Genomic DNA, 26,784 nt, shown 5'->3' with positions numbered 1-26,784 from the left:
GATAGTTACTTAGAGCATTTTTTATTTGACTATTGATGGTTTTGATTTCTTCTTCGGAAAACTAACTATTCATATCCTTTGAACCATTTGTCAATTTGGGAATGGCTCTTATTTTTTTTAAAATTTTGCTTTGTTCCCAGTATAGTTGAGAAATGAGGTCTTATTCAGAAAAACTATAATCTTTTCCCCATTTTTCTGCTTTCCTTCTAAATTTTGGCTGAATTAGTTTTGCCCTTTTAAATTTCACATGACAAAAATTATACATTTTACTTCCTATATTTCTTTCTATCCTGTTTGATTATAAAACACTCACATGCTTTAAGAATTTCTTCAGCCCTACTGTAAATACACAGAAGCTACCAAAGTCCAATATGGATAGAGGATAAGAATTGGACCTATAATCATATTGGCATAGTCAGATTCTAGATGGGGAAATCCTCTCTACCAATACGTCAACACCTTTCCTGCAACTTAGAACCTTAGAAAGTTCTCATGCCAGCTGGTAACATATGTTCCATAAAATTCCCAAGTGCAGTCTGAACCAGATAAAAATGTAATTTGGGAATATTTAAAAAAAATAAAACATATATAATGTCAATATGTGGTTTTCTTGGACAATATTTATACTATGCATAGTTTAGTGACCCAGATTAATATTTGAGTTGGAGACCACTGGTCTGAGAGGTTATGTGAGTTTCCCTGGGCCATCCAGCCAGTTCTATCCCTTATGTTATTTGTGATATCTTCATTGTCACTTGTGATACCTACAAACATATTTCTTTGTTTATATCAGTATACATGGGCTTGGAAATGAATTCATAGAAAAAATTAATTTATTAAGGTTTTGCTCCTCTAAATCATTTTTTCTTTCATTTTAATCATTAATGCTTATCTAACATACATTCCTTACCTCTTCTGGCATGGTTCTCATCTTTAACACAGATTTCATGTATAGATCCAATTGGATCACAATAGCATGGTTGGCATGGACTTGGATAATTTGGTGATACCTAAAACATCAAGCAAAAAACAGGGAAATATCATTAATGATTCACAATGGCACATCAATTTCCCCTATATTAAAGCAATGCATTATTGAGGCTGGTTATTATAACCATAATACAAATACACATGACAAAAACATTTATAAATAAAAAATATACACAACAAACACATCATACAGAATTTAAGAAACAATTCTACTTTTTAAAAAATTCAAAATTTCCAAAAAATTTTTGTCATTGATACTTATTTTACTCATGGCACAAAAGACAGTTGGACTAAAATTGGGGACACATAAACATTTTATTATACTGAGTATTTTCTCTACTTGTTATCAAATATGTCAATGCTGATGAAGAATGGTTCTAAATGCACTAATGCATGAGTTCTCATTTCAATTTCTCAGAAATATTCGGCTCTTCTAACGGGTGATTTATTTTAGACCTAAATTGGGCTCTGGGCCCATATTCATTTGCATGGCTACATTATATATTATTGTTTCTTAGTATATTTTCCAGATGGAATAACACAGACACAGGAAAATTGAATGACATGCCTAAGGTTACCCAGTGGCTGGGACCACACAAAAGGAAAAAAAATCTGAGTAGGAATAATTCAGTGAATACCTAAAGTTACTTTCTTAATGGGAACTTGTTTGGCATTTTAAAAGATAGCACTTGACATATCATTTATTCTATAGGCTACTTTACTGATTTTAATGACAATCTTTGTCTACTTGCTACTATACCTTTGTGACTTCTGACTCTAAGTTAAATAAATGTCTTCATTAGGTTGGAATTTTTTTTCTTCGTGACAAGCCATTGAGAAAAAAATATGATCATTTCCTTGATAGGAGCAAGATCAATCTTTGCAATACTTAGGTAAATTAAATATGTAAAAACCACTAGACATGAAAACAACTAATCCTTTGTGATCTACTAAATATTTTGGATGATTCTCACAATATGCTAGACTCTTGGTTGAGTTTGGAATGAATAGGCACAGTGCCTTATCAGAAAAGAAAGTGACACTCAATCATGTATATTATTATTAAAAAATGAAGATGGTCATGCAAGATGCCTAAGGTGCTTTTGAAGTATATGAGTCTATAAGTTCCTATGACTTAAAAAAATTCTTACCTTCTTTTTAAGAATCCATAAGTATTGGTTCCAAGGCTGAGGAGAGGTATGTGCTAGGCAATTAGGGTTAAATGACTGCTTAGGGCCACACAGCTAAGAATATTAGAGGCCAGATTTGAACTCAGGAACATGAGTCTTCCTGACTCCAAGCCCAGTGCTTTAGCCACTATGCTACCTAGCTGACCCTGCTTCTATGATTTTTGATGCTTTATATAGATAAATGACCATTGTGTTTATTTTTACATTTTAACAAAGGCACAGATAATGATATTCTTAATAAATGAACTTTAGCTTGTGATACCACAAATATGTAACATTATATTGTTTTTCATATTCTCTCATCTGAAATTTTCTACCAGCTCCTTCCTAGTTATCATTGGTGGTGCCATTAGCTTAGACTCATAACTTCTGAATGGTCAGAAACATGGAATTAGCATCATGAAGATCTAGGCTTGAATCCTACATTAAAGACATACTGGGAGCATGACTCTGGGCAAGTGACTTTTCTTCTTCCAAAAAATGAAGATAACAATAGTACCAACTCTCATAAGATTTTGTTAAGATAAGATATGTTATGTTACATATTTTTAAAACATTTAGACATTATATAATGTTAGCAATTTTTATCATTACTTCGTTCTTTTCATTTCTTTTTATAGTAAGATCTGGGACAAGTCACTATCCTTTTATTATTCTTTCATAGTTAATATTGAAGATTTTGACTGAAAGTATAAAATGTTGGTCTTTGTAGATGAATTAAAGTATTGAGATATCAGTGTATCTTCAGTAAAACTCTTTTAAGGGACAAAATGGGAAAACAGTATTTTTCATTCTATTCCTACATGATCTTGGTCTTTATATATAGTAGATCTTTAGATATTGAAAGCTTTTCTTTCCATGTATTTTGAAGATTGGATATATATTAAAATGTTGTTTTTCAAAGGTTTCTGAATCAATGTTACAGCTTTGTGATAATGAGTAACATTTCAGTCTGTGGAAATGATACAATTCCAGTAGAGTTGTCCAGTTGAGTGCTCTAGGAGCTCTGTATTTGTTGTAAGGAGATTAGTCATGTTGTCAGTCCCCAAAAGATATGAAGTTTCTGATATATAATGGAAATCAATCAAGTCACAGCTCTCTAAGTACTTAAATAGGTCCTAAATATGGCGTAGAAAATGGCAAAATACTCCAATTTCTTTGCCAAGAAATCCAAATGGGGTCACAAAGAGTCAGACATTATTGTAATTACCAAACAATAACAACAATGAATTTGTATAGCTTGCTATGCTGTTGATGAGTTTCTACCATTTCTCTGCCTAACTCAAATTAAGCACAAAGTTTGGGCTCTGTTAGGACAATCCTATTATACTTTCTAGTAGCAAAGAATTGCCATCAAACCCCATCCATTTCCACAAATAAACTTTACTGTTGTTGCAACTTATATATTTTATTAAAGCAACTGTTCCTCTTAGTCCCACACAATTCACTATCAATTCTTGAAAATTTTTAATATGTGATGTTTTTCTCATGTGTGCTTCTTTCCCCTTCCTGCCACATTCTTATTTTTTACCCAAATAATCTCATACCTTTACCTCTCATATATTTGACTCCTGTTCTACTGAATTCCAGCCTTTACCTCCAATTGTCTGTTATTAGAAATTTTGTTGATTTTTAAAAAATATAATTTTATTGACAGTTTTTATTTTTATAGTATCTCAATTTCCTCCTTTATCTCTCCCTCTAACATCTTCTAAAGAGCTATGTTATAAGAACAAAGAATATTTAAAAAGAGGAAAAAGAAAAAAAGCAATCTAAAAAAAGATTAATTGATATAAATCTAATAATATTTCCATTTTTATACTCATTTTTTTCCTCTACAAGGGAGTGGGGCTGGTATCTTCTCACATATTTTCTTGAGGGGCCAATCTTATTTGTAATTTTTCAACATTCATTTTAAAATATTTTATCATTGTTAGTCTTTCCATTCGTTGTTATCATTCCATTATTTTCAGTTGTGTCGGACTCTTTGTGACCCTGTTTGTCATTTTCTTGACAAAAAAAAACAGTGGAATAGTCTGCTATTTTCTTCTCTAGCTCATTTTACAGATGATGGACCTGAGGCAAACAAGGTTAAGTGACTTGCTCAAAGTCACACAGCTGAGGCCAGATTTGAACTTAGGGGAGATGAGTTTTTCTGGATCCAGGGCCTAAACTCTATCTACTGTGCCATTTGAAAATTTTAAGTACTGATTTGTTTGACTAATAGCTGATGTATATATTTACTATCGTAGCTATCCATGTTTGTTGATCCTGGTAAGGTAATATTGGATGGTTACTCTTTTGTTGACAAATTTAAGTACGGTTAAAAATGTTTTCAGGGTACTCGAAGTTCCTAATGAATATAATTCAACAATTATAAGCAAGAACAGTAGTGCCACCACAAGAACATTTTAATAATCCTGATCACTGATGGATATTCGCTTCAATATGTACATCAACAACATACTCAGTGAATAGTGGAGATAGTGGTGAAAATATAGGGTAACATATTTTTAAAAAAAATAGGCCATTTTAGAATGGACTAGTATGGCAACCAAGCCCTGCTCAAGTACATTTGAAAAAGCCTTGATTTGTGACTCAAAATGTAATAGAATTATTTGAGAACTTCTGAAGGATAAGTCCTTAGTTAATCAAAGCTATTTTTTCTGGGTTAGGAAATTACAAATTCTTCATGAAAGAATTAATAAAAATAGTCAGACTTTTAAATTGGTTATTTTAAAAGTTGCTGTTCTTCAATTTAATTTTTAAAAAGTGTTTGAAGGAAGATTGATTAAATTAATATAATTACTTTTTTGTTCTGAATCAGATGATTTTAAATTGAGTAGATGCTATCTACCACTTTTCTAACTTCTTCCTCTTTTTGCAAATCAAAGTTTCTGCTTCTACAAAGAGACACTATATTTGTAGATGAAATATATACACATATTGTTGATAATGAGTACATAATATGTTATAAAATAAAGAAAATGAAAAAAAAACACATTTCAAAGTACGCTTCACTATTTCCAGTTCAAGCTTTTGAAATGGTAGTTTTTATATTTCAAGTTGAAAGAAAAATGCAACAAAGAAAGATATCATGTCTGGGATTAGGAAGGTCATTTGCCTTGGCCAGATTGTATAGTTGTGTGTACTATGTTTTAGGAAAGACATTTAAGAAGCAGAAAAGTTTCCAGAGGAGAAATGCCAAGATAGTAAAAGGTCTCAAAAATAATGCCATGTGAAGACTGGTTTAAGGAATAGAAGAAGAGAACACTTAAAGGAAACACGATGAGAATCTTTAAGTATTTGGGATTTGATTCACGGAAGAGAGATTAGAAATGATATTTGTTTACTTTCTTGCTTATAGGTAACAACAAAGAACACTAGATTAGGAAAGAGAAGTTGTAATCCAAACTTGGTCATTCACCGGCTATGAAAATTGCTCAATTTATTTTACCTTAATATCTCAGTCTCCTCATCTCTAAAATGAGAACTGTGATAATTATATCTGAGTTGCCTACTTCACAGGGGTTTGGGGGTGGTGGTGTCTGTTATGCGGATCAGTGGAGATAGCCTATGTGGAAGAACTTTGAAAATGATGAGGTGCCATATAAATATAAAATATGATAACCTATATACTTACTATGAGGTGAAAATATTTAGAAAATAACTAAATGAAGCGATTTTAAGTAAATGATTGATTCAGAAATGGATGTAGTAGGAAGGTCTGTTAAATTAAAACATACCCCAAGTTACTAACTTTAAGTGATCTTATTTTTAACTGACATTTAAAAATGATGAGGATAGTTAACATTTATATAGCAATTTAATGTTTTCAAAGCATTTTACATATATTTAATTTTTTTATTCCCACAACAACCTTGTGAGATTGGTGCCATTATTAAACCTCATTTTATAAATGAGAAAACCAAGGCTGATTGAAATTATATAACTTCCTGAGATTATACCGTGCCAGAGGTAGGATTTGAAGTCAGTTCTTCCTAATGCCAAGTCTAAAATCCAATCTACTATCATAGGGCCAGAAATGTTATTGTAATTATAAGCATGTCATAGATTCTCAGAGTTGGAAGATATGATGGAGTTTATCTAACCCAATTCCTGTATGAAACATGAATCCTTCCATAGAATGGAAAGAATATTTTCAATTTAATGCTCATTTGAATATTTCCCCTGGAAGCGTTCTATAACTCAAGTTCCCAGACTTGATTTAAAATCAATATATCCCATGAAATTCTTTGACCCAAGTTAACAGATCTTGATATAGATACAGATTTGTATTGAGAGGATTGTGTATACTGTTGAGTTGTTTTCTAATCCTAAAATTAACAATAGATATAAAGGCCTACATGTCAGTTGATAACTAGCTGTAAATGCTATTAATAAAAAAAGAAAAATGTTTTTAAAGTTATTCTCTTTTTCTTTCTCAACATTTCTAGCCAAAAACAAAAACAAAAATCCTCCTTGCTTTCTATGTCAGAACTCATGCTGATATGAACATTCTGTTTATAAGGCTTCATTCTCTTCTAATTCATACTGAGAGGCCTTGACCTCGAGTGCATTTTTCTTATCAAGGCTATTTTGTTTTCATACCACCCAAACATCTATTTTCTAACATTTCCAACTGTGAAAGTTGACTAGTCAATTGTCAGAATGTGGAGCTAACCTTTCTAGAAGAAGCTATCCAAAAATCATTCTTTCCTATTTAATGGATCTTTGTCTAAACATATGTGTGCAGTTCGCAAAAGGGAGAAGAAGGCATACGTTACCCCTTTAGGTCTGAAGAAGCCATCAATACAAGTCTCACAGTTGATGCCTGTGGTGTTCTGAGTACAGTTAATGCATACACCACCTCCAATGTACTTGCCATGGATATTCAAGCTCAGGTTTCTGCTGGCAACATTTTCATCATAATAGCATTCTTCAGCCTTCCCATGACAATTGCATGCTGAAAAAGAGATAAATGTGTTAGTAAATACCACTGACAGTCTGTAGACAAACTATTTGTAGACATAAAAATAACATTTTTAGTAAAGAATTAACAATGTTCTTTTATTACTCTGACATCTGTGTTGTTCATATGTGCATGTGTTGAAAATAGCATACTTCCTCCGTATGATGAATATCTTCCTTCGATATTCAAATGAGCAAGGCTCAGCTGTAAACAGCAACTGGATTTTCTGGGCACAGTATTTATTTCAAAATCCATTTTATTGAATCTGAAATAATCCAAATATTTCTTATTTTTATGTTTTGACAAGGACCAAAATTCATTACCAAATGAGGATTGTCATCAACATGTCCACAGTCATTTAGCATCCGAAAAGCATTTGTGTCCCTGCTATGTAGCATGTACACTATGGAGATAATTGGGGTGTATAAAACATGGTTCTGAACTTAAGGGGTTAACAGTTAAAGGGGAAGATAATAGGTACAATTCAAGACAGGATGTGATTGCCATAGGCACCTTATTACATTGTTGGACCTAGAATTAGGATATTGGGATCAAATACCACCTTGGGCAATTCTTGGTTGTGTGACTCCAGGCAAGCTACTTTACTATGCATTTCTGAGCCCTTCACTCCTCTCTATCTGGGAATGTGAACAATAAATACCATTCTTCCCTATCTACTTCACAAGCTTGTTGTGAAGAAAATACTTTCTAAGATTTTAGTACTAGAGGCAGGCAGCTAGATGGCATCATGGATAGACCATTGGACCTACAGTGGAAGATATGAGTTCAAATCTGGCCTCAGACACTTAATTCATGTACAATCTTTGGCAAGGCTTTTAAACTCTGTATGTGCTTCCTTATCTGTAATATGGGAATAATAATAGCAAATACCTTTCATAGTAATTTTGAAGATAAAATGAGATCGTCTCTGTAGTGTTTTGCAAACCTTAAAGTGCTTTGTAAATGTTAGCTATTATTACTTTTACAAAAATACATCATTATATTCTGACAAATATTTATGTAGTTTCTATGCAAAAACATCATGAGAGAAGTTGCAGATACAAAGAATTGATACCTAGCCCCTTCTTAAAGAAAGTTTTAATCCAATTATGGTATGTACCCAAATGACTAAGATACAGAGTTAACTATGACATGTAAACAAGGCTTGTTCCTAGCCTAGCTTCTGCTTTGTGGTAGTGGAAAGAACAATGGATGAGCAGCTAGGGGACCTGGGTCAAACCTGCTGCCTGCTCCCTGATTGCTTCAATTTCCTTCTTTGAAAAGTGAAAGAGACTCAGTGACCTCTAAAAGTTCCTTCAGTTCAAAATCTATGATGCTATAGGGCCCAGTCCAAGAAAGCATGATAAAAAATTTCAGGAGGGAAATATAGCTTTTAACTGAGGAATAAAGGCTGGATTAAAGAATGAGGTGGCATCTGAGCTGGGACCTATATTTACAGATGGGATAGGATTTCGAAAAGTGGAGTAATTTAGGGCAAAGAAAATTATAACCAAAGAGAATGGAAAGTTAAATTCAGTGAATAATTTAACCAAAACACAGACTGGAGTGGAAGGAAGGAAGGAAGGAAGGAAGGAAGGAAGGAAGGAAGGAAGGAAGGAAGGAAGGAAAAAAAGGAAGGAAGGAAAGAAGGAAGGAAGGAAAAAAGGAAGGAAGGAAAGAAGGAAGGAAGGCAGAGTACTTATTAAGTGCTTACTATGTGCCAGGCACTTTACAGAACACTTTATGAATATTTTTCATTTGATTCTTTTTAACAACTTTGTAAGCTAAGTGCCATTATTATCTCCATTTCTCAGTTGATAAACTGAGGCAGGACTTGCCCAGGGTCATGCAATTAGTTAAATGTCTGAGGTTAGATTTGAACTCTCTTCTTTCTGACTCAAAATCCAACCTCTAGCTAGAAAGACTGTCTGTACTAAAGGGACCCCTAATGCCACACCACAGAGTTTTTTTTTTCTTACTAATACTTAGACATTATTAAGATTTTTCAATTGAAGGTGTTAATAGGATAAAAGTATTATTTTAAGAATAATAAGATAATGGTTTATGGAAAGAGTTAAAGAATTTAGAGATCAGTTAGGATTTAGAATGCTACAGTGGAAATAATGTTGCAATTCTGGCTTTCCCACTAACTTCCTTGTGACCAGGGCAAGTTATTTAACCTCAGGGTGATTATATCAAAAAATGAAAGGTTGGACTAAACTGCCTCTCAGGACCCTTCAAACTCTAGGGTTACGATCCTTTGATCCTACTTCATTTATTGAGATTTAGAGTAATAAAGGACTGCTCTAGTGTAACATCAGTGGGAATGGAAAGGAAGGAGCTGATTTCAGAGACAAGCACAAGAACTTGTATAACTTGGCAACTTATATGAGAAGGAAGGGAGAGGAAGTCAAAGATGGCTTGAATCTTTGGAAGAATTATGGTAACTAATGGAAAAGGCATGAGCTAGTGTGGTTTTTGAAGAGGAGATAATGAATTCAACTTTAGAAGTTTGTTGGAACTCTTAGTAGCAATATTTGTCTGGCAGTTTGGAATGTGGAAAAGGCTTTGGAGAAAGAAGATGGGATTGATTTAAGCTTTGGTTATTAACTCTATAGAGTTGAAACCACAAAGAAGAGAGCATTTGGGAGAGAGTATCTTTTGGAAGAAAAGAAGAAAGACTATGAACAGTATTTCTGTTCTAAGTGGTGAATCCTTTAGAGGCAATTGGTATTAAAAAGGATATATTTCACATAATATCATGTGATAGACCCAGAATTAGCCATGATTTATTACTCTTCATTTCTAGGGCAGCTAGATGATGCAAAGGATAGTGTCAGGCATGGAGTCAAGAACACTCATCTTCCTGAATTCAAATCTGCCATCAGACATTTACTAGCTATATGACCCTGGGAAAGTAATTTAATCCTGTTTGCCTCAGTTTCTCCATCTGTAAATTAAGCTAGGGAAGAAAACATTTCTCTGCCAGTCTCTCTGTCAAGAAAATACTAAAAAGGAGCCAGAAGAATAGATGTGACTCAAATGACTAAACTACAAATCATTTCAAAATCAATTGCCAAATCTTGTTGTTTCTACTTCCATATCATTCATTATATTTCTCTCTTTCTCTCTACTTACAATCAGCTCCTTAATTCAGGGTCTTTTTATGTATTAACAACATATTATAACAATAGCCCTCGAATTGGTTTCTTTGCCTCAAATCTCTTCTACTCAAGTCCATCCAAAATAATGTTTCTTAAGCAGAGATCTAGGGCAGTTAGGTGGTACAGTGGACAGAGTGCTGTGCCTAGAGTAAAGAAGACTTGTATTTTTAAGTTCAAATTGAACCTCAGACTCATATTAGCCATGAGATCCTGGGCAAGTCATTAAACTTATTTGCCTGAGTTTCCTCATCTGAAAAATGAGGTAGAGAGGAAAATGACAAACCACTACAGTATTTTTGCCAAGAAAACCTCAAATGGGGTCCTGAAGAATCTGACTGATAATGAATGAGTGACAACAACAAGCATAGAACTAAAATATCACTCTTCTACCCAACAGACTCTTGTAGCTCCCTGTTGTCTCAAAGATGAAATATAAACTCCTCTGTTTGTTATTCAAAGACCATCATAACTTGATGGCAAGCTATCTTTCTGGCTTCATTGTACATTACTACCCCCTCCTGTTTTTGACAAGCCAATTTGACCTTCCCTCTATGCCTCAAGCGTGACACTCCATATCTCTTTGTGGACTTGCCATTAACCATTTCCCATTACTAGAATGTTCTTGCTTCTATATTCTGACTCACATAATCCCTTTCTTCCTTTAAATGCGTCTCAAGAACCATCTTCCAGAGGAAGCCTTTCCTTCCCTTCTACTTCCAATTAGAATTGAAGCTCTTTGAGATTAAGGATTGTTCATATCCCTGGTGCATGCCATAGTGCCTAGAAAATAGTCAGTGCTTAATAAATGTTTACTTATCAAGTAATTTAGCTTATACTTTGTGTCATGGAGGGGATAAAAGTATTTTTATGCTCATATTGCAAGAATAGATGAAAATTCAGCTATGTAGTAAATTCTGCATTTGGGATCAATATCTACATTTATTATTATTATTATTCCTGTTGACTCCTTAGGAGCATAGGGCCGCAACCATCTCACGCCAACGGACTCTGTTCTGGGCAACTTCCCCCAGCTGGGCCCATGTCATTCCGACTGTTTTTGTTTCATTTTCAGCAGATCTTCGCCAGGTCTGTTTTGGTCTTCCAACTTTCCTCCTCCCTGAAGGGTTCCAGCTCAATGCTTGTCTGGCTACGTTGTCTTCCGGTTTTCGTAGCGTATGTCCTATCCATCTCCACTTACGTTTCTTTATGTCCTGACTAATGGGGTACTGGCATTGGAGATCTTTTCAGGCCATCTGATGTTCAAGATGTGACGTAGACATCTATTAACAAAGACCTGGAGTTTGTTGGTGTTAGCGCTTGTCACTCTCCAGCTTTCTGATCCATATAGGAGGACGGCCTTTACGTTGGTATTGAAGATTCGGAGCTTAGTGGCGAGGGACAGTGCTTTGGAGATACAGACAGACCGCAGGGTGTTAAATGCCTGTCTGGCTTTGTTGATTCGGTTTCTGATGTCCTCATCTGCTCCGCTGTCCTTACTGACGATGCTACCCAAATAGGTGAAGTGGTCCGTCTCCTTGATGTTTTCTCCCTGTAGTTGGATTGGCAGGTCCTGTCTGCTGTTGACTGTGATCACCTGGTCTTCCTCTTGTTGATCTTCAGACCTGTCTTCTCCGCTTCTTCAGAGAGTCGTGCAAGTTTGGCTTGAGCATCCTGCTGCTTGTGAGAAAGGAGACAGATGTCATCTGCGAAGTCAAGGTCCTCGAGCTGCTTGGTGTGAGTCCATTGAATGCCCGTATTGTTGTCCTTGGTAATTCTTCTCATGGTCCAATCTATGACCATCAAGAAGATAAGGGGCGAAAACATGCAGCCTTGCTTCACTCTGGTTTTCACTGTGAAGGGAGCCGTCAGTTTCCCATTATGGATGACCTGGCAGGTAAAGTCTTCGTATAACTGCTGGATGATGTTGATGAGCTTCGGGGGAATCCCGTAATGCTGCATCAATCTCCAGATGATGTTCCTGTCCACGCTGTCAAATGCCTTCTCGAAATCCACGAAAGTCATGTAGAGGGTATATCTACATTTAGATGAATGATAATGCAATGTATACCATCAAGAGATTGCAACTAAAGGAAGTATAGTCATATTTCAGTCAATTTAAGGCTACTCTGAACTAATCCTAAAGGAGCCTAACCATCTTTTATCCTTTAACTGATTCTGGAGATCACTAAAAACAGTAGAAGTTAATTTTTTTCCTTCAGGTCCCATCTGGCGTATTTAGTGAGAACTGGAAAAAAATATGGATAGATAACATTAAGCCTATCAGAAAACAAATTCACTCAAAATGTTTTGTCAGTGAGAGACCATCAAACTAAGAACTTTGAACTTTCTGTCTTGAACCAAATCACAGGGGCTATATAAAAAATTTTGGATAGCACAAAAGTCATTTATGCAGACCTAGAATTTTCAGAGAGAGAATTAGATTAAATTTTTCTCTAGAGAAATCATATCAATGGGATGAAATTCTGAAAGAACAAAACACAGAGTACAATACTAAATTGTGGGTCTTTGAAAGAACAAAACATGAGTTTTTTACCTGAAGAGTAGTATGGAAGGAAAGAAGGTGTGAAGGTTCATACTAAGCCAAAATGGAATCAGGGGCTACACCAGTGATGGGCAAGACTCTTTTTAAAGAGGGGGCCAAAGGAAAGGAAATGCTCATCTGTCAGTCTGTTTCTAAGGCAACTCTTCCGAAGTTTCATTATATTGTATCCTACTCATTGTATTCATCAGATTAGGAATAATGTCACCTGGCCAGATAGAACATTTCAGGGGGCTGTATCTGACCTGCAGGCCATAGTTTGCCCATCACTGGTCTACACTGTAATCTAAAGAGGTAAAAATGGATCACATGTAAAGTAAGAAATAAGCATCTCACCTAATTCTGCAATAATAAAGTCCACGCCATAAAATAAAATCTTGGAGAGCAAAGAGAAAGAATTTCCAGACCAAGCATGAGTTCCAGGTAGTAGTTTAGCAGGCTTTTTTAAAATTTTGGATCCAAAGCTAAGGGAAACAATTCTAGGAAGCAAACCAAATGTAACCTTGTTCTGGGTAAAGAACACAGAAACTCAACAGAGAGGTATTTGACATATGTTAATTAAAGTCAGCCAACACTTATTCATTCAGTGCCTTGTATGTGCCAGGGATAGTGCTAAAGACTAGAGATACAAAGAAAGGCAAAAATAGTCCTTTTTCTCAAGTTTACCATCTAATCAACAATTAAAATCCTGAAGGGAAGTATGGAAAGGTCTCCTGAATCAGCAAGGTCAATAAAGCTTTGAAACATTATTAATAATAAAATGAAATATGCATATGCACTGAAAATATGTTATAGGGTAATGTGATGGAACTGCCCAATCATTAGCCTAAAGAAAACTGCCATAAACAGAGACTGATGATATATTCTTCTTCTCCGTTACACTAACTTCAAACAACTAATACATATTATTTAAACACTTGCTATTTACCAAACACCATTTTAAGTCCCAGAGACACTAAGAGAAATCTTAAGTAGAGGCATAGACTCTGTACTCAATAAGCCTACATTCAAATGAGGAAAACAGCACAATAATAAATTGTCATATATAATAATATATGAGTAGACACAAGTGAACAGAGGGAAGACACTAGAAGCTAGAGAAATATAAGGGACTCCTATAATGTTTGAACTTCAATCGTGAAGAAAGTCAAGGATTACAAAAGGGAAGGTGGGAAAAATAAATGCTAGTAAATAAAAAAAGTTATCTGTGAGGGCGTGAGATTTTTATCAGTCCTATGCAACTCTACTAATTGGGAAGAAGAAGAAGAATCTTAAATTGTACTCAAAATAGTGCTTTGTTTCATTTTCTTATAGCAAGAAGATTCTTTTAAGCTTCCTTTACTTAAAACGGTTGCTACTTGGAAGCAAGGATTCATATATTTAAATGGCATCCCCATCTATCCTCCTCATCATTTATGTTAACAAATATGACACATTTAGAATGATGGAGCTAAAAGAAAAACATGAGCTATTAAATGATCAAGTAAAGTTATCTAGGTGGGTTTAAGTGTTTTTCATATTTCTTTCACTCTCTGTTCCTAAATTCATGAACCAAGTTGTATATATGTACATAGAATATAGTATAACATATTATGTGCATAATATGTTATACTATATAAAGTATAGTATAATATATTATACATATATGTTTATATATACATATTAATATATTTTGCTTATTTCTATATACATATATACTATGTTTATATAGACATATGTATGTCTAGATTAAGTATGTATAGATTATAATACATGATATATAATTTTATATTATATTGTATATTACCTATTATATACATATATTAGAAAATCCCAATTGATGATCCAAAACAGCACCTTCTCTATTGGTCACACATTCTAGTGTTTGCCATATATATGTAAGAACAATTTTTTCTACCTAGTTTAAATCATTCATGCTATAATTTTAGGCACTTTAGAATAAATGTGCACACACACATATGCACACACACACATACACACAGTTCAATCCTGCCACCATTCTTGTATTTGTCCTGTTCTCTCTTCCTATCTATGCTGTGTCTTCAAGGTTCTGCCATGCAGACTTCACTATTGCAACATACACTTATTTTAACCTTCTCTGGGCTTCCTGCATTTTTGTCATCAGTGCAATAGAGGTTAGTAAAAATTATAATCAATACAAAGGAGAAACCCAAGGACGATGCTTATAAGAAATCTGAGAAGAGAGCAATAACTTTCATTTGTTAAGATAAAGTCTTACGGAAAAAAAGGGGATCAGAACCTTGTCTTGAAGGGTAAAAAAGAACATAAATGGAAAGATGTGGAGGGAATATTTTCTAATCCTTGAAGTTATTCTGTTTGAATGTATAAAGGTAAGAGAATAGGATGCTACTTTGTAATAATTACTAAGTTTGACTAAAATATAGACTAGTCAACCCAGATCTAAGCCTAAGGATTTTCTATTTTATTCTATAGGAAATATTTAATCAGATAACTTTTTTTGGAGTAAAAAGACTATTCGTGTCTAGGCCTTGACCCATTTCATTTTCCTAATGCAGAGCATATCGGCTTGTACCTGACCACGCACCAAGTTATGCCTCCAATTTGTATTCACAACTATGCCTGAAATCTAGCTCCTTAAATAGTGATAAAATTTCTGAATCATAATTACCACAATTTGCTGCCTAAGTGCCCCACTTCTATCAACCAAGCCTAAACTAATTTTGCTGGATCCAGGTAGTGTCATTTTTGTCTCCCTCTGTATTGATCCTTACTCAAATCTTCAATTCCATATTTCTACTTAGGTCCATGCATTTCCATACAGGCCTTTCATGAATGACTTTCTAATCAGTATTGCCCCCTCATATTTCTTTTAAGCTTCATGTTTCTTTCATTGCTATATTTAAATAGTCTTCATGTATGGTTTCATTATGTTTGTGAAATATATATATATACATATATATATATATATATGAACATATATACACATATATAAGTGGATAGATAGATGGAGATATACCAGATGTTGAAATTGCAGGTTCTTTCTCTTTTTACCCATACTCTCTTTGTATGCATATAGAAAATACTAAGATCATAAATGTTTTCTTGAACCTATTCCCTGTTATTTTCTCTGAAGAACTGATGAACCCTACCCAGTATTATTGCTCTAAAGTTTGCCTTTAAAAAAAAACAAACCTTTGATTCCATGATGAACTCCTTTTATCAATGCAGAATGGCATCAGTTCTCCAGTTTATAATTTTAGAGTTTCCTCACTTATTGAAAGTGAAATGGTTTACCTAGGGTCACTTAGCCAGTATTTCTGATTCAGGACTTGAGCCTATGCCAGCTATCTGTTGTCTGCTTCTGTTGTCCTTTAGAATATTTTAATATTTTATATCATTTTTCTTTTATAAGGTCAATGGAAGATGGGATAGTAAAGAGGGTATTATTTTAGTTTTACAAAGGAGAACTAAGTACAAATAGTTACTATGATGACACTGGTTTCAATACAAGTCCAACTTAAATCTGTCTCATTATGGCAGGTGTTCTCAAATGCTGTGCCAGGAGAGTACGAAATCTATCAGGTCTGGCCAAGTTCAAAATTCTTCAAGGACAGACTAGGTGATGAACTGAATATCTGTCATCCAACGAAGGACTGGCATAGCTAAGTTTGTGGCAACTCATCACTAGAAGAGTGGCCACAAAGTAATGAATATTCTTAATGATGACAACAGTGACTGACCATCTATTATATCAACAAAAGGGTTACATTCTACTTCAGTAGAGAAGGTATCCATCCTGACAAAATTAGTGATCCTGGAAGTAATGAAGTAAATGGAATTATAAAAGTTTTTCAAAGATGAAATCTGATCATTTCATTTAAAAGAAGTGGAATGACAGTGTTAAATTAATGTCACATTATTTGGATCAGTACTGCATATTTCCTTTGTTAAAATCTACTATTGTGCTAAAAGGAATAATAAACTGGAGGAGTTCCAGGCGAACTGGAGAGACCTCCAGGAACTGATGCAGAGCGAAAGGAGCAGAGCCAGAAGAACATTGTACACAGAGACTGATATACTGGGGTAAAATCGAATGTAATGGGCTTCTGTACCAGCAGCAATGCAATGACCCAGGACACCTCTGAGGGATGTATGGTAAAGAACGCTACCTACATTCAGAGGAAGAACTGCAGGAGAGGAAACATATAAGAAAAGCAACTGCTTGAACGCATGGGTCGGGGTGGACATGATTGGGGATGTGGACTCGAAACTACCACACCAATGCAACCACCAACAATTTGGAAATAGGTCTTGATCAAGGACACATGACAAAACCAGTGGAAATGTGCGTCGGCCATGGGTGGGCGGAGTGCGGGGGGGTGAAGGGGAAAGTAGGAGCATGAATCATGTAATCACGTTAAAAATGATTATTAATAAATGTTTAAATTTAAAAAAAGTTTATGGAAAAAAATCTAATGGAATATATTTGTCATATTTTGCATCTAAATTTTATGATAAAATTTTATTTTTTGGCAAAATTTTTAAATATTTATTTATAAACTAAATTTGTTAAAAGGGTAACATTTCACATAATTATAACTTCAGATAATACATTTAAATGCATTGGACTTAGTCATACCAATCAGCACTTAGCTAAGAGTCTCAGACTTGTTCTTGAAGTGCCAAAAAAACATAAGGTAGCGAGACATGCATCTTTGCTCTGAATAAGACATTTTTGGAGGAGAAAAATATAATTTAATAATGTTTTATTTTTCACAAATTAAATGTAAGAACAATTTTTAATATTCATTTTTTAAATTTAGTACTAGATTCTCTACCTTTTTTTTCCTCATACCTCCCTCACTCCCTCCCACCCCTTCAACGTCCATGAAATGAAACACAAACTGAATCAGACTTTATATGTGTGATCACGTAAAACAGAAAAAAAATACATTTTTATATGCAGTGTTCTGATAGAAGAGTTCTATGTACCTATATACTCCCTGGCAAAAAAAAGTTTATTGCTTTTTATAACTACATAAATGAAAGGCAGTATCAGAAAACTTGGGTTCAAATCTGGCCACTTACTACCTATGTGACCTTGGGCTGGGTCACTTGAAGCTCCATCAGACTTAGTTTTTTCATCGGTAAAAAATGAAAGGGTTGAACCAGCAAATATCCAAGATCCATTTCATTTCTAAAAGCTATAGTTCAGTGACAAAGATTCAGATTTTACCTCTGATACTTTAACTGGGTGAGCACAGATACAAGCTCTCTGAGCCTTAGCTTCCTTTTCTGTAAAAGCATAGACTATCATTTGTAGTGTCGGGCTCAGAGCTGTTGTAAGCCTCAAATAAGAACATGTATATAAGCACCATGTATACTTTAAAACACTATATAAATATGGACTTATGATGACTTATTGATCCGGATGTAGCTTGAATTGTACTGTATAACAATACAAATCCAGAAGGACTTCATTTTATGTGACCAATAGGTTCCAAAACCCTTTGTGTAGGTTGAATATCACCCATAATAGTGAGCTCGTTATTTAATAAGCATTCTCATATGAACACACCTAAACATTTTAAGACTTTTTTTAATGCTTTTCAGAGCTACCAGTATCACTACTCTTGTACTTTGGGCCATTATTAATAGCTAAATAGCATTAATGAAAGAAAGAGAAGTACTGTTTTCATGTGGACATGACTTGTTACTAGAAACAAATCTGGACAAAGATCGATGCAGGAGCTAATGTTTGGCATAAAACAATGTAATGACTCATATTATTGCTTTTCAGAGTAAGAATGAATTTGATTGGGTGAAATACTGTGAGATTGTATACTACTTTAGGAAAATGACTCAGTTTAGCATATAATTATTTTTGAAATTTTAATGTATTTTTCTGCCCTTTTTTTGACTGAAAATCATGTAGAAGTGAATTAGCATGTGTTGAGTTCTCATAAAATGAGGTCCTACTATATTTATGAAACAGGATACAAATTAGGAAGCTGAGTTGGAAACATGGATAGCCAAAGCATGTCATCAACATATTTTATGTAGCTGTTTAAGAGCCAATGGAAGAAAGATTTACTGTATATTTGTAGAGTCAATGTGATGTTGATGAAATGATACTTCAAACAGCTGAGAAATTAAACCCTTATAAAAGAGGCAATTTCTATTGTACTATTTTTGAACTTCATATTAAGAAAGATATCATATGAAGGATGTAATACCAAGAGCCACGCAACAAATACAAAGAATTACATAAACATTTTGGGGGGTATGTTTAGACAATCCTAAACTATAATGGCACTGGCAACATAAAAATCTGGCTCTCAAATTCAGAAACCACTTTAAGCTTCAGCTTTTACTTAAAGGGCATAAATACTGGCATTAAAAAATACACTGCTGTCAAAATGTGTTATGAGAAATATGCAATCTTTCCATCCCCAGTATAATGGAAAAATAAAGCATCTATATTCTTGTCTTCTACAGTGAAAGCTAGTGTTGCTAATGATACTGCCTATCCCTGTGAACAGATATGGTTAAAGAAGCTGAAATGTGAACAAGCAGTTCCTTCCACAGTTTAGTCATGGGAAAACTTGCCATTTTTGAAGGGATAGCTGCTGCAACTAATGATGAATTAGATCAAATAAAAGCTCGTGACTATAAGGGAAGCTGGTTTGTAATCTTTGTGTCACTTTCTATATATTATAAAATAATAACAAGAACTAGAAGTGACCTTTGAAATCATCTAGTCCAGGTTCCTTATTTTCTCAAGGAGAAAACTGAAACTCAAAGGAGGAAGAGAAGAATTTGTCCTAGGCTATACTATTATCTCTCTTGCTTGCTTAGCTCCACTCAAATAAAGAGAAAAAGATTTTCATAAGCCTTTACATTGAGGGAGAGAGAGCTAGTACCCACAATTTACTTTATCTAGATTGACATGAAGCCATAAGCATATGGTGCTGTGTTTTCCATCCTATTATATCATTCTTAAGTGCTTCATATGAAAAAAATTACAGGCGATGGATTGGACTAAGCTATGAGCCTACTAGCTTCAAAATGTTTAAAGAGGCACCAGAATCCTGGGAGCTAGTCTATTCCAGAGTTTGTGGATAGGTAAAACATGCTTGCTAGAACAACTCAGAGTAGCAATAGGAACCCATTTCAGTGTGGATTGCCTCTATAGTCAATAAACTGGGTCCTACAAAAAAGGAAATTAATATACCCATCCACATTAGGAAGGGAAGTTATTGGGAGCAGATAGTAATTGAGTTAAGCTTGAGCTCACTCTCCCTAAGAATAAAGATGTCATGAAGGTGAATATGCACTTGGGTTTTGGGGAGAAATATTTGTACTTTTGTTCTTTCAATATCTCCTAAGTAAATATTCCTTTGAAAAACAAATTGTTATGAACTAGTTAAATTATATTTAAGTGCTAATCATCAACAGTTGGTATTGGGGAGAATACAGTGGAATTAGGTCTTGAGTCTTCATAGCATTAGAGAAAGGCATCATAACCCACTAGAGTAGGGAGATGGGATATAAGCCCTCAGATAATATATGTGATCTACTATTATTACTTGAAATTATGTTGTATCTAAAGAATATCATCACCAAGTGAATCATTTTATAAAGAGCACCTTGACTAAAGCTCGATCATTGATTTACAATAAGAGGGAACCTCAGAGGAAATCAAGTAAAATTTCCTCATTTTACAGATGGGAAAATCAAGAACCTGGCAGGTTAAATTATTTAGCTTAAAGTCACAAAATTTTTATGTGTTGATAATCATTAATTTTTGAAAAGGACTTTTCATTTTACAAAAAATAAGTTTAAATAGCAGAGTTCCCTGCTGAATTTAAAATATTCAATTTACCACCCTCATTGTATTTTAATGCATTTGCCCTTACAAAAAACTAAATTCAATTTTTTAGAAACATAGGTTTTGTAGAAAATGAACCCCAACTGTGTTTAACATAAAGCTGTTGGATTAGGAACTAGCCATCACCATCATAAATAGTCTTGAGATTTCTTTAGCAATGGTAATGGACTGTACAAGACTACTTAATCAATTGATCCATAGGCCTGTGTGGTCCTTTATCACTGTTAAAGAAAATGGGAGTAGATTTTAATAATGGTTGTATGTTCACAAACCAGATCCCTGTAAAAGCATAAGCATGACCTTCCTTCTGCAATAGCTGTGCTACTAAAAAGTGAAATTTAAAATATTTTCAGTAAAATAAAAAATACTTGATGACATATACAGAGTTTACATAAAATAGAATTGCATGTCTTGCTGCTTAATCTGAGATATAGAAAAGGGGTAATACACAATGGTAAGTTAATTAGACATTAACAAAACATAAAACTTTGGGAAAAGCTACTTATGGCCAGCAGAATCAGGGAAAGTTTCATGGGAGAAATAGCAATTGTATTAGGTGTTAAAAGACAGAGGCAAAGAGAGAAAAGTGGGGTATCCCAAGTAGACAAAGATACAAAGGCCTAACATTGGAGGGGGCACTTGAGTGCTAGATGGTAATCTAGTTTAACTGGATCAAAGAGTGTGTGGAGCTAAGTAATATAAAAAGAAAAGATAATGTGAAAATGTGAAGATAACTTCAAATAACAGGCAGAGAAGTTTGGACTCCATTAATTAGATTATAGAAACAACTGAAGTATTTTGAGTAGAAGAGTGACATGATTATATCTATGAAAAAACAATTTTTGCAGCTGTCTGAAGGACAGATACATAATAAAGATGATTAACAGCTAACATTTTATTTCAGGTTTTCAGAGCACTGTTTATATGTTATCTTATTTGATATTAAAAAAAACATGTAACTTGGGCTAGATAGGTACTTATAGTAGACCCATTTTTCAGGTGGAGAAACTGAAGCTGAAAAAGTTTAACTGAGATAGCCAGGATCACACAATGCAGTATTAAGGGTAATATTAAAACTTGGTTGTTTCTAACTTAAAGTCCAGCACTCTATACAGTATTCCATATAAATAGTAAGGAAGAGACTATAGAGACAGGAAACCCTGTTAAAAGGGAAAAGTCCTACCAACATGTAAATAAAAGAGCCTGTACCATGAGGGCACAGGGAGAGGAGAGAAAGGGATGAATAGGGAAGATGGCCAATGAATGGAGATATGTTGTAGAAATGAAATCAATAGGACATGATAATTGAATGGACAAGAGAGGTGAAGGCAAAGAAAGAGTTAAAGATAACCCTGTATTTAGGAAACCAAGGGAATGAATGGTGGCACCACAAGGAGAAATGGTGAAAAAAAAATAAGTTAAATAGGAGAAGATAAAACCTTCCATTATAAACATGTTGAGGTACCAGTGGGACATCAAAGTACAGATGCCATCACATGAGATTTTGAGTTTAAAGAGAATCAGGCCTGGAGTTGAAGAATGGATTGTAGCTAGGTGGGATTAAAGGGTCTGAGAAGGCAGGTTTTGCTTATTTGCTTGCTTGTTTTAAAGTTTAGAAGACCTAAATATTTGCAGGTAAAAGGAGAGAGTGAAGTAGAAAGGGACAGACTAAAGAAACATGAGAACAAGGATAACTGCTGGAGCAGGTCACAGAAGATAAAAGTATGAATGTGATCAAGAATACAGTGAATGAAGAGAATTTATGTACACAGTAGAAAGGAAGAGAGAACTTTAAGAAGTTTTAAGAAATGAAGGAGGCAAACTGAAGGTATACAAATCCTTCAATTGTCTCAGAGACAAAGGAGGGTAAATCATCTGTGGCTAGGGACTGGGGGAGGAGCATAGTTTAGAATAAAAGGTGAGGAGAAAGAGGAAGAAGAGGGGAGAATAGAGAAGAGATAATTTCTCTGAGATTATTGCCAATTTATTACCTATATATCTTTTATGTACATAGTTTTGTGGGTTTCTCTCCCATTAGACAGTGACCCCCTTGTTGGGGAGGGGAGATTGCATTTCGTCTCTTTGTATCCCCATTACTTAAAACATTGCCTGGCACCTGGGCAGTGCTTAATAAAGGTTGACTAGCTGGTCTTCAACTCCTCTGTTTGTGTCATAGGGTTTTCATTATTAACCAAAGAACTAGCTTCATGCTCATATACACACATACACGTGCACACGCACATATGCACACACAATTTTAGTGCCTTTACTATTTAGTGCTTCTTGAAATAGCAATAACCTCATATTGAAAAACTGAAGACAGATCATAGTCTATACCTAATGCTTATTGGGGAAAATATGTGTTGACATATTTCAAAAAACACAAAACTATCCCATCACTTTATTTTTTTCCCTTAGGCTTGGTCTTGGGTTAAGCTTTCACTTGTCTATTAGTCTTAGCAAGACAGTTGTCTCACCAAGAGGCAAAATCCTCAGTTGGTTAACATGAAGCCTGAAAAAAACAAAAATAACTTCAAAAAACAATAATTATATTCTTTCCTAGTTCTCTTTGCCTCAAACTCTACTTCATTTCTGGGATTCTGAATTTAAATTAAGATACAAGGAACAGATGGATTTTAAAAATATTAAATGTTTATATTTAAAAAAGTTATTTTCTCTGTGTGACCCTGGGCAAGTCACTTGACCCCCATTGCCTACCCTTACCACTCTTCCACCTATAAGTCAATACACAGAAGTTAAGGGTTTAAAAAAAAGTTATTTTCTTAACTTTTAAAAATTAAAAACAGAATTTGTTATGAATTTATTAATTTTAAAAAATAAATATCCATTTTGAGTCTATTTATTCCTACTAATATTCTAGAAAAAATAATTTTTATATATGTAGAGATAAATCTTAGACTTTTTTTTAAAAGGACTTTATTGTAAGAACTATCCCAAAGTCCATTGGTATAGGCATTCTGTCCTTACTGGTGAAGATGAAAGCTCTGGCCTGCATGAAGGGTGTGACAGTGTTGGCAAGGACTTCAGTTCACAATCATTCCCTTTGAAGACTCAGCAATTGAATGTTCTTGGCTTCCAGCTTCAAGAGAGAAGATGGAAGAAGCCAACCTCACTTTCAGTTGCTGAAGGAAAAGACTTTGGAAGAAATAAAAAGAGCAAGCAGACCCTACTGTCTACCATGTCCTCATCCACTGTTTGCTCTGCTAGAGTCTTTTGAGAAGTTTCTCTTAGGTGAGATCCAGGACACTCTCTCACTTGAGCTGAGCTATCTTGTTCCCATAGAGAGAAATATTTTATTATGTATTGCCTGGTAAATAGCCTCCTGATTTTACCTTTTTCTGATTTCTGCTTTACTCTGATTTTTGTTAAATAGGTTAATTGCTATTTGCTATGTGTTTTCATTGTGGCATTGGTATTAAGTGGGCATAAGGGATCAGACTTTGGATATAGAGCTTGGGGTTTCCCCTTTCTCCAGAGATGGAATTTCTAGATGAAGAATATTTAAGGAAACAGTTATATAATATATATCTCAGGCCAGGTACTCCCTCTAGCCTCAACCTCCTGCTTCTTCTTTTATCAGAAATGAAAACCTCCTCCAAAGAAGGTTGGGGAGAAAAGAGTCCAGATATATCTAATTTGGGTCTCTTTATGTCTCATACAAACAAAGGATCCTTGCAACATATGGAGCTTCACTACAAATATGGAGCACTACTTACTTCTTTTTTACTACATGATATATTCAAATTTGAGCTCTATGTCTGACTTTAATCTGGTGGTGATAAACTGCAATAGGATTAATGGGGAGTAAATCATGCAATAAGATAGAATCATAAAACCACAAAATTGGAAGAGACTTTAGAGATTCAATCCCTTCATGCCATAGAAGGGGAAATGAAGCTCTAAGAGAATAAGACTTGTCTAAGGTCACAGCTGGATAATGTATTGTTGCTCTTGAGTAGCACCAAGGGTGGGGTTCAACAAGCTTAGACTGATCAGAATCCATGATGCTCGACAGAACCCAAACTGGAGGAAGTAGGGGAGAGTGCAGTTGAGAAATATCTGTCAAATCAGAAACACTGTATAAACCAATCCTGGAACTCAACACTCTAAATCAAAATTAGTAGAAACGTCCAAAGGAGGCTAATTAGATTCTGATTGGGATTAAGGATGTAAAAATATTAGGATTGAAGAATGATCTAAAAGAAACATAAAGGTCATCAGATCCAAAATATAAGGAAATAGGCCAGGCTAGGAGAGCCAGGATGAGAATCTTGGTCCTCTCATTACAAATCTAGTATGCTTTTCATTATGGATTTAGTATCATGCAAGCAAATGCCAAGGTAGAGAGAGTTAAAATAATCTTCCACATTCTGTCTTATCTCTGGACATATTTATATTTTTATGCCTGACTTATATGCTTGGAACTGCCTACCAATTTCTTTGAAATCCTCAGTCTAAAGAATTTAAACTTAGCTTTCACACCCCATAGCAATAGTCAAGTATAAAGAACGTCAGACAGTAAGGGCAAAGCTGGGATCTAGACTCCCAGGCCAAGGCATTCTTTGAGCTCTGCCACATTGTCTCTTGACTCCTGAATGGCTAAACCTACTGCAAGTGAAATCATCAACAAGAATGCCACCGGATGACCAGGCATAGATGGGCTGTACTTTGCATCCTCAGAGGGAACTCCTTCCAATCAATGAGATCATAGTTCTATTTGAGTACTAAGTTATTTAAAGATAAGCCTGGGCTACTTACTGCAGCATACCCAATATGAATCCTGCTATTTCTACTTCAGTAGTTGAATCACCATACATCTGTGAAAGGTATTAAAGTTGCTTTTCTTTAATAAAACAAATCTATAATTAAGGTCTTTCCTTTATTCAGACGACCATTTCTCCTATTTCTCTGAACTTAGTAGAAATAGACATATATTTATCAGTCAATAAATATTTAGTGTCCACTATTTGCAGACACTGTCAGACATAGTAAATACAAATACAAGTTATTTTTTTCTTACTATCTATGTAGTAAAAGTATGTCCATTTTACAGATGATGAAACTGAACAAGAGAAACTAAATGACTTGTCTAAATCACTCAGCTATAATGTGATAGAGTCTGAGAACTCAGATCTGCCTCTGGGGAGATCTTTTGTAACAAAACAGAAAGAAAATAAACTCCATTAAAATTTCTCTACATGAACACACAAGAGTAATAGAAAGAGGAAGGCATTGGGACAGAAGGTTTCCTTTCTGCTATATATGCTTTTGCCAAAAATTCCCTAGATAACACAGGCCAGAAAAAATATCATTCTTTAGTCTTTTTTCCTTTTTTTTTTCCTCTTCTTCCATAAATGCTAAGTAAAATCATTATTGCTTAGCACACCTGTTTTCTGGTTCATAAGACACACAGCTGCAACTAAATTTGGAGGAAAAAAAAGTCATAATTCCCTGAGTTCAGGACAGAAGAGTTCTAATATAAGCTCTATTCCTAATGTGGGAAGAAGATGAAAAAATGTCTGTTGTGGATTGGGATATGGATGTCAATGAAGAAGCTATTCTAGCAGTCAGTCATGCACAGGTGCTAAAGATAACCAAATGGTGATATTAAAGATATTCAGGAAAAACCTCCAAGCATTCTCCATTCCTTCCCTTGGCCATCCCACAGCTCCTCATTTATTTGAGAGGCTCCAATTATGCTCAAGCTGCTTTTGGTTCAATTATCTTGCTTGAGACTTCACTAACTTTACTAGCCTGCAGAAATCTCTATCCTAAGTTCTTCTCTTTTGATTGATGACTCCCTAGCTGGGGCCAAGATGACCTGAAAGGCCCAGCCATGCAGACATCATACCTAGCTCCACTCTTTTACTGGACTTTCCATCTTCTCATTATGTTCCTTATACAGATATACTTCCCATTCCTCCATGCCTCCCACCAGCTGCCTTTTATATTTACTCTCTGTCTCTAATCTGTCGCTGTCTCTTTCTCTTGCTCTCTACCTACCCCTATTACTT

The 26,784-nt window shown here is 34.7% G+C and overlaps 1 protein-coding gene across 1 annotated transcript in view; it reads right to left on the bottom strand.

Moving 5' to 3' along the window:
- LAMA2 (laminin subunit alpha 2) overlaps positions 1–26,784 on the bottom strand; it is a 625,852-nt gene that overhangs the window by 449,390 nt on the left and 149,678 nt on the right. The window contains 2 exon segments of the mRNA XM_044676961.1: positions 911–1,010; positions 6,968–7,146. Coding sequence (XP_044532896.1) covers positions 911–1,010; positions 6,968–7,146 — 279 coding nt within the window.

The sequence above is a fragment of the Gracilinanus agilis genome, chromosome 4 (genome assembly GCF_016433145.1).
Source record: "Gracilinanus agilis isolate LMUSP501 chromosome 4, AgileGrace, whole genome shotgun sequence".
NCBI classification, from domain to species: Eukaryota; Metazoa; Chordata; class Mammalia; order Didelphimorphia; family Didelphidae; genus Gracilinanus; species Gracilinanus agilis.
Note: the sequence above shows the minus strand (reverse complement) of the source record. Positions and strands in the feature narration are given on the sequence as shown.